General features: G+C 46.6%; 1 protein-coding gene across 1 annotated transcript; it reads left to right on the top strand.

Moving 5' to 3' along the window:
- The first annotated feature begins 7329 nt into the window (after positions 1-7329).
- On the top strand, positions 7330-8553 carry LOC138366032 (elastin-like). The gene has a single exon (XM_069326752.1). It carries the CDS (start codon positions 7330-7332, stop codon positions 8551-8553), a length of 1224 nt encoding a protein of 407 aa, XP_069182853.1.
- The last annotated feature ends 1281 nt before the right edge of the window (positions 8554-9834 follow it).

Here is a 9834-nt window from a genome sequence, read left to right on the forward strand (position 1 = left end):
TACTCTTGGGATACGTGAGGAGGCATGATGGTGCTACAGCCCGTCCTCCTAAGATTTCCCAACGTCAAGAAACTGCCGTACTAAAGTGCCTTATCTTAACCTACCAAAGGACCCGAAACAGAAAACAGGACAGTATGTCAATTTTGCGAGCTGCTACCATTATCTAGTACGACAATTTTTCGCCGTAGGTAGAGTATACGTCAAAATGCGACGTTCTATTAGGAGGAAGGATAAGGTCTTGCCGGCTGGGCGCCTTCTTTTAATAATTATACTTACAAATAGCATGCCAGAAAGGAGAACAATATTAGGTTTGTAGTTACTACACCATTTTAGGCTTTATTTAGTACATATATATGCTATACTAAGCCTAGGAAAGATTAGGTTTAGTTGATGTGATCTTTCTTCGGTCCTCTTCAAATAGTTGAACACTATTTTTTAAGGTGCAGCCACCCAAAAGGTGGCACGGGCATGAATAGCCCGTAAGTGGTGGCCCTTTTGAGCCATTAACAGTCTCAATAGATGATACTGGAGATCTGTGGAGGTGCGACTGCACCCTGCGTGACGGGTGCAGTCGCATGGCTCCCCCATGGGGAAAGAGCCAAGCCATTAGACTATATAATACTTGGAAGGGATCAGGATAAGGATTTGGGATAGGACCTGAGGGGGGTTGATTGAACCACATGAAAGTTGAGTTTTGTATTAGTTAGTAAAAGCATTTGTATCATTGAACAAACACGCGTTTAACAGTTTATCGTTTATTATTTTATAGCTCCTAGTTCCTAACCCAGAGACGACCAGACTGGCAGCTCTGGTGGGTAGTATTGATTTTTTGTTTCCTTTATTAAATAATATACAAAGGCCCGCGGGGGCGGGCGGTTAGTACAAGGCAGCCACGCAACCGCTCTCCGTGTACTCACCTAGTTGTGCTTGCGACGGTTAATCTTCGGCTCTTTGGTCCCGCCTCTCAATCGTCAATCAACTGGTGTTTAGGTTTCAGAGCCTACTGGGCTCTATCATATCTACATTTGAAACTGTGTATAGAGTTTGCCTCCACCACATCACTGCCTAATGCATTCCATTTTTAAACTACTCATGACACCGAAAAAGTGTTTTCTAACGTTTCTATGGCTCATTTGGTTACAGTTTCCTCATTCACCTTTACTAAATAATCTTTGTCTTTCCCCTATCAATTCCTCTGAGAATCTTGTATGTGATCATGTCTTCTCTTTTTGTCTTCCAGCGACATGAAGTTTAGTTCCCGTAGTCTCTGCTCGTAGCTCATACCCCTCAGCTCGGGTACTAGTCTGGTAGCATACCTTTGAACCTTCTCCAATTTAGTCTTGTGCTTGACAATATACGGACTCCATGCTGGAGCTGAATACTCCAGGATTGGTCTGACATATGTCCTATACAATGTTCTAAATCATTCCTTACACAAATTTCTAAAGGGAGATCTTATGTTGGCCAACCTGGCATATGCCGCTGATTATATCCTTTTGAGGTGTGTGTGTGTGTGTGTACTCACCTAGTTGTGCTTGCAGGGTTTGAGCTCAGGCTTTTTGGCGCCGCGATATCCTGTGTGTGTATCCCGATATCATTTTCCTGTATTCACCTAGTCTGGTGGTGGTGTATTCACCTAGTTGTGCTTGCGGGGGTTGAGCTCTGGCTCTTTGGTCCCGCCTCTCAACTGTCAATCAACTATAATATCTACACTTGAAACTGTGTATGGAGTGAGCCTCCACCACATCACTTCCTAATGCATTCCATTTGTCAACCACTCTGACACTAAAAAAGTTCTTTCTAATATCTCTGTGGCTCATTTGGGCACTCAGTTTCCACCTGTGTCCCCTAGTGCGTGTTCCCCTTGTGTTAAATAGCCTGTCTTTATCTACCCTATCAATTCCCTTGAGAATCTTGAATGTGGTGATCATGTCCCCCTAACTCTTCTGTCTTCCAGCGAAGTGAGGTTTAATTCCCGGCAGGACTTGTAATTCTGTGGCCCGGGTTCGATTCCCGGACCAGGCAGAAACAAATGGGCAAAATTTCTTTCACCCTGAATGCCCATGTTACCTAGCAGTAAATAGGTACCTGGGAGTTAGACAACTGTTACGGAGCTGCTTCCTGGGTGTGTAGTGTATGTGAGAGAAAAAAATAGTAGTTAATATCAGTTGATTGACGGTTGAGAGGCGGGCCGAAAGAGCAAAGCTCAACCCCCGCAAGCACAACTAGGTGAATACAAACATTCACTATTCAAAGTTTGTGAAGGTAACTTGCCATCCTGGCCTGGCTAAATAATCAGCCTCCACGTTAATATTCCGGAGCTCCCTGCTACTACCCCGAGGGCTGGTGGATGAAGGATCTACCAAACACATTTGTTATTTAATTAAAGATGGCTGATTGGAATAGCGTACGACGGCATGAACGGGACACATTAATACACATATATGATTGCATATCTTTTTAGCACTGGTGTGGAGGAGGCTATTGGAGGTAAAAGCGAAACGATGTGTGCTTAAGGGTTGGGGTGATGGCTTAGGGTGGAACGGGGAATGGGTTTGGTTAGGGGGAGGGGGAGTGGCACTGGGGGGGGAGGGGAGTGGCACTGGGGGGAGTGGCACTGAGGGGGGGGTGGAGAAGGGAAGGCTAAGGGGGGGTGGGGGTGGTACAGGATGATGTACGTGTCCTGCTTACCAGGTAAACAATTGAGTACAATCTAGGTCATTTGTATTCAAGTGTGTGTAGTGGGGTGCTGTGTGTTGATGTGCAGGGGTAGTGTGTGTGTGTGTGTGGTGTACAGCACATTTTATGTGTAGTGAGCACTGTATGTGTAGTGAGCACTGTATGTGTAGTGAGCACTGTATGTGTAGTGCCCAATATGAATGTTGGAACACGTAGTATTATATACGCATTAAGCTCACCATGCAACTTAGTGAGTATTATATGCAAGCTGGAACATAATTATTAGTGGGTGCTTATACTATCAGCAAGTTCTGTAAAAAACGCTGGATATAATTTTGATAGATAATGAATATACATGACAGTAAAGCTGCCGCCCAATTGGGTGGGTGTGGAGCAGGATTAGTAACTGTGTAACTGTCTCACCATTACTGAAGTGTAGTGGTGCCTTGTATACTGTTGTGCGCCACTTCCTGAATCACTTGTGATATAAAAATATTATTGATATATGTATATGTGTGCATATATAATTGACCCGGCCAGGATTCGAACCCATGCCGTTAAGGATCACCCCTAAGCGTACCTAGTCCCGTGACTATTGAATAAAAGATTAGACGATCACTGGTACGGTGGTCATGGTATTGGAAAACTGGAATTTCCTCTTACCACATAAATTGTACAAGAGTTCTGTCTCACAGGACAAGCCACTTGTCCTGTGGCTTGTGTTGATGTCCACAGGACATCAACACTTATCGCTAGTTCAACTGACATAAAATAAGCCACTTTCAGAGATCAATCACCAGTAGAGGGAGTAATTATGCAATTACGCTCATTTCCAAATATCCACTTTTTAAGTGATAGATGGTGGCGGAAAATCCTTATTTATCACATATATTTATGTACATGTCACAATTATTCATTCCCAACACTTGTGGCCAAGGGAACGATGTCACTCCCCCGACCATGAGCTGTAGTGCAGCCTAAACACTGATTTAAGCTACAACATTCCTCGCTAGGCTCTTATGCTAAGAGTCAAATCGTTAAATAAATGAGAGATATATGAGCGTGGAATCAAAACATTCTCTGAACCTCTATCTGATCAATAAAGCCGTTCAACTTTGTGTAATACGTTCTATTGTCAACCCATCATGCAAATTTGTAATGCCAAACCGTTCACGTTAATATAATGTAGCCTTCCTAGAGATGATTGAGAAAAGCATCTGGAGACACTGGCATGGCTGTGATTATTATATATGTTGGTTCTTTGTGAATTGTTATTATTGGTATTATTATATGTTATCATTATGTCTCCTTCGGTCACTCTTTTGAGCTTGGATAGGTTAGGTTTGGTTAGGTGAAGTTAGGATAGGATAGGTTAAGGTAGGTTAGGCTAGGTTAAGGCAGGTTAAGTTAGGTTAGGCTACGTAAAGTTAGATTAGGCTACGTAAACTAAAGTTAGGCCACGTAAAGTTAGGTTAAGTAAGATTAGGTTAGGCTAGTCACTCAACCTGTTCTCATGCTCAGCTCTATCTTGCCCCTAGCTACCGTCTTCTATGGTAAATCTCGGGATTTTCTCATTCTTTTTCTTGTGCGTCACAGGGTTTAAAATCCAGGCTGATGCTGCACAAGCTTGACCTTTACTGGCGTGAGGTGGTATATCATGTTATCCGTGATTAACTGTATAGGCTGTTTATATATAGTTTCTTCTTTTAGCGCCTCAGTGTGGCGATCCAGAGGGGCAACGCCTGCTGCTCCCTCGGTTCCTGTCCGGAAGCGGAGGAGCTCCAAGAGATCCAAAACCTTTAAACACTCATTGTATTAACTAATGTACATCTTGTAGCAATTAAATATCCAATAAAGCACAAAACGTCCTTCTACTGGGATAGTACTTACAGTAACGATGGGGACTATTCTACATATAGTGACGTAATGGACAATTATACCGTAGAATTTGGTTCTATTGAATTTTGGACAAACTGGAAAAGGTTTTGCATTTATGTTGCGAATGAAAACCCTAACTTAACCATCCGAAGCCTAATACACGCTATGTGAAGCCTAATATAGTAGATATATGTGCTATACTAGGAACATTGAAGTTTCGTGTTCAGATTTATTTCCGGACTCTATAAAGAGAATAGTAGCAAATTCTACTTTCTAATTGTCCATTACTTCAATATAAGTACGATGGTCCACACTTACAAAACGTAGTGTTCTAAAACAGGAGGTTGGGCTGATATATTTTTATCTCTAAAACAGGATGTCTGTCTAAGATTCAGACGCATGTGGCTAACCTTACTAAAATTTTTGCAGGATGACTAGAGAGGATGGGGGGAGTGGGGGTATATGTGACTTGCATAGGTGCGTCTATAGCCTCCCTCTAAGAACCTCTGCCCCATTGCCCAATATTTGTAAGGTGAACCCGAGTACCACAGGGGTTTACGGGCTCACCATAGCCCGTGCTACATGGACACTTCGTTCTGAGTAGCTAAATCTGAAACAACTTACCACCGGGGCATCCTATAGTGCCGCTAAGCACTTACACCATTTTATTTTCCTCTCCGAGCAGCGAGTGCATCTGAGTTAATAATAACTGGAGCAAGATAACATTGTGAAGCACTGACAGCTTGGTTGGCCCTTCAAGCGTGGGTGGTTTCTCAACCCCTAGTTGCTGTTCCCGGCTGACTCACTCGCACTCCGCGCTATTCCTTATTTTATACATTTATTTTATTGAATTATTTATATATATGTATACAAGACGGTACAATGGATTGCGAAAGTGCATATTTTGGTGATTAATAAGTGGTATATTCTTGCAAAGCCACTAATTGACAAGCACAGCGCGTGTGTTTCTGGCAATCATCAGAGGGAAGGTACGACTGCCCGCAAGCTTTTGCGTTCTCTGTACATGAAGGAAATGTAATACAAATTTGTCCCAAATACAAATTTATCAAAATACAAATACAAATTTGTATTACATGGAAATGTAATATAAATTTGTCAAGGAAATATTACCATCATAAATTTTTACTGCACCCCGAATTGGCTCAGGATTCAGCAGACCTTTGTAGGAGTAGCAAATGGCGATCAAGAGCAGGGTGCTGCTGTAGCCACTCACAAGCCTCCAGTGATCATGACGCTGTCACTCCTCCCAGGATTGGCCAGCGGCGCGAGTAGCGGCATAAATGACGTCAGAACCGCGGGGTTATGCAACAGGGAAGTTCCTCTTGGTACACACTGAGCACCGAAGTTCTCTACACTTACTACTCCGTTAAAAATGCAACATTTTCTCTCACCAGAAACATGGGAAGCCCAGCAAGCCACCTTTCTTATCGAGAGCGATGCATAGAATGTGTTCCAGGGGGCTAACAGGGCTTTAATCACACTTAAGTGTAATTAAAGTAAGGTCCGTAGAACTTCTGGTTGCAATTCTTTTACCATGTCTCAGCTCAGTCGATTAAGGCAGCGTCTGGGATCCTCTCGGACGTAGGTTCGAACCCTCGTCACGGCCCTGGTGGATTTGTTCGCAGGACTTTAATATCTACTAATGCCTAGCCTTTTTAACCGTCTGGTCGACTCCGTTCAAAATGTGACATGTTATGGTGGGGGGGGGGGGGGGGACATGGGTTGTTAGCTTGAGGGTCGTTTAGATCCAATGTGGGCCTGGAATGGACGTCCTTTGGAAGCGCTCACAAAGCCTGGGGTAGACAGCAGCGCCCTGATTAGAGTAGCAGGGGTGTCGCAGGTCTGTTAATTAGAAAATACTATTACCGTATTACAAAATACAATACTTTTTTTAAGTCCCCGTCCACCAACACTCAGAAGATGGGTGTGGGGTCCACCACTACTCACAGGATGGGTGTGGGGTCCACCACTACTCACAGGATGGGTGTGGGGTCCACCACCATTCACAGGATAGGTGTGGGGTCCACCACCACTCATAGGATGGGTGTGGAGTCCACTCACAGGAAGGTGATTAATAGATTGATAATATTGATAAAGATTAAGCTACCCAAGAGGTGGCACGGGCATGAATAGCCCGTAAGACAGGAAGGTCGTGGGCTGAACCATAAATAAACTAAACTAAACCCTCTTGGGACCTCCCCATGAGGACCGAGACACGTCACATGGCTCAGCCAATCACGGACGCGGACCAGCCCGTGACGTCACCGCGAACCGCTGGACCAATCAGGATTGCCAACGTAACTACGCACACGTGTGCATCACTGAGAAAGTTAGTTTTATTTATTTATTGAGTAATAAGGCACAATAAGCTTAGTCACGTGGTTGTCACGCTTGACGCTGCTTAAATAAGCTGTAGTAACCTTCACTGTTGGTGATGTGTTTTCTCGTATAATAATTAATCAACTATCAAGGGCGGATATCCGGTTTGATCCGGTGTTCTGTGGTTTAACTCACCCCGATTGTATATATATATAACCTGTTATACAGCTGTTAATTCGAAGAAATAGAAATACACAACATATATAATGCAAGCATTGGAAGGTTTATTGCGTGTTGAAATTAAGTTCTGACGTAGTTTATTCGGTACTTACCTAGGGAGTAATTTCACTGTTCCTGGAGCTGGCTGCGGGGTCTTCCAGGGGGCTACCAGATGCTTGGAGCTGGCTGAGGGGTCTTCCAGGAGGCTACCAGATGCCTGGAGCTGGCTGTGGGGGCTTCCAGGGGCTACCAGATGCCTGGAGCTGGCTGCGGGGGCTTCCAGGAGGCTTCCAGATGCCTGGAGCTGGCTGCGGGGGCTTCCAGGGGCTACCAGATGCCTGGAGCTGGCTGCGGGGGCTTCCAGGGGGCTACCAGATGCTTGGAGCTGGCTGTGGGGTCTTCCAGGAGGCTACCAGATGCCTGGAGCTGGCTGTGGGGGCTTCCAGGGGCTACCAGATGCCTGGAGCTGGCTGCGGGGGCTTCCAGGAGGCTACCAGATGCCTGGAGCTGGCTGCGGGGGCTTCCAGGGGCTACCAGATGCTTGGAGCTGGCTGCGGGGGCTTCCAGGGGGCTACCAGATGCTTGGAGCTGGCTGAGGGGTCTTCCAGGAGGCTACCAGATGCCTGGAGCTGGCTGTGGGGGCTTCCAGGGGCTACCAGATGCCTAGAGCTGGCTGCGGGGGCTTCCAGGAGGCTACCAGATGCTTGGAGCTGGCTGCAGGGGCTTCCAGGGGGCTACCAGATGCCTGGAGCTGGCTGCCGGGACTTCCAGGGAGGCTACCAGATGCCTGGAGCTGGCTGCGGGGGCTTCCAGGAGGCTACCAGATGCTTGGAGCTGGCTGCGGGGGCTTCCAGGAAGTTATCAGATGCCTGGAGCTGGCTGCGGGGGCTTCCAGGGGATTACCAGATGCCTGGAGCTGGCTGCGGGGGCTTCCAGGAGGCTACCAGATGCCTGGAGCTGGCTGCGGGGGCTTCCAGGGGATTACCAGATGCCTGGAGCTGGCTGTGGGGGCTTCCAGGAGGCTACCAGATGCCTGGAGCTGGCTGCGGGGGCTTCCAGGGGATTACCAGATGCCTGGAGCTGGCTGCGGGGGCTTCCAGGGGATTACCAGATGCCTGGAGCTGGCTGCGGGGGCTTCTAGGGGGCTACCAGATGCCTGGAGCTGGCTGCGGGGGCTTCCAGGAGGCTACCAGATGCTTGGAGCTGGCTGCAGGGGCTTCCAGGAGGCTACCAGATGCCTGGAGCTGGCTGCGGGGGCTTCCAGGGGGTTACCAGATGCTTGGAGCTGGCTGCGGGGGCTTCCAGGGGGTTACCAGATGCTTGGAGCTGGCTGCGGGGGCTTCCAGGGGATTACCAGATGCCTGGAGCTGGCTGCGGGGGCTTCCAGGGGGCTACCAGATGCCTAGTTCCAGCAATCTCACTATTCGGCCTCGGTAGCCTAAATCATTATTTTGTATGTGATTGTAACTATCTTCCTGCAGACCTCTGTTATCGACATGACTTACTCCTGTTGAACAGTCCAGACTTAACTCCTGTTGAACAGTCCAGACCTAACTCCTGTTGAACAGTCCAGACCTAACTCCTGTTGAACAGTCCAGACCTAACTCCTGTTGAACAGTCCAGACCTAACTCCCGTTGAACAGTCCAGACCTAACTCATGTTGAACAGTCCAGACCTAACTCCTGTTGAACAGTCCAGACCTAACTCCTGTTGAACAGTCCAGACCTAACTCCCGTTGAACAGTCCAGACCTAACTCCTGTTGAACAGTCCAGACCTAACTCCCGTTGAACAGTCCAGACCTAACTCCTGTTGAACAGTCCAGACCTAACTCCTGTTGAACAGTCCAGACCTAACTCCTGTTGAACAGTCCAGACCTAACTCCTATTGAACAGTCCAGACCTAACTCATGTTGAACAGTCCAGACCTAACTCCTGTTGAACAGTCCAGACCTAACTTCCGTTGAACAGTCCAGGCCTAACTCATGTTGAACAGTCCAGACCTAACTCCCGCTGAACAGTATAGACCTAATTTTGTTGTTCATTCTAGACCTAACTGTTCTTGCCCTGACCAGATCATAACTTACATAGCCTATAAGAGCTAGTGATGATCGCGCGCCTGGCAGTGGAGTGGCATAAAACAACTCGTACCGCAAGTTATACTGTACTCCACTGAATCTTAAAATACACATTAATTAGTTTTGTCGGGCTTGTATCGAAGTTATTACAAGGTCGAACCACTGAGCTTTCCTAAGATGCAACCCCACAACAGTTACCTAACTCCCGGGTAACTAGTTACTGATAGGCGAACAGAGGCATTAGGTGAAAGGAAACGTGGCTCACCATTTCTGTCCCGGCCGGGAATCGAACCCGGGATCCCCGAGTGTGAGTCGAGAACGATTATTTTTTATATTATACATTTATCTTGACCTTCCATCCGATATTGTTCTTGAAACTTAATTCTCAAATTAATTACATGTATAAATATAGTGCATAGTTTATATCTTAGAGAGAATGTCGGTGTCTCAGTCCATGGGTGGAGGCCAGACGCTCAGGGCTAGACGCACACACAACTCTCACGCATGAAACATGTAAGGTATGGGAGTGTCGTAGGCCAGCAGGGGTGTATAGCACTTTAAGATATATCATTATTTAGCACCCCCCCCCATCGTGCAATTTTCATGGAAATAATTATGAAATATTAGATATGTTGTCTGTAGA

Source organism: Procambarus clarkii, chromosome 18 (genome assembly GCF_040958095.1).
Source record: "Procambarus clarkii isolate CNS0578487 chromosome 18, FALCON_Pclarkii_2.0, whole genome shotgun sequence".
In the NCBI taxonomy this organism is placed as follows: domain Eukaryota; kingdom Metazoa; phylum Arthropoda; class Malacostraca; order Decapoda; family Cambaridae; genus Procambarus; species Procambarus clarkii.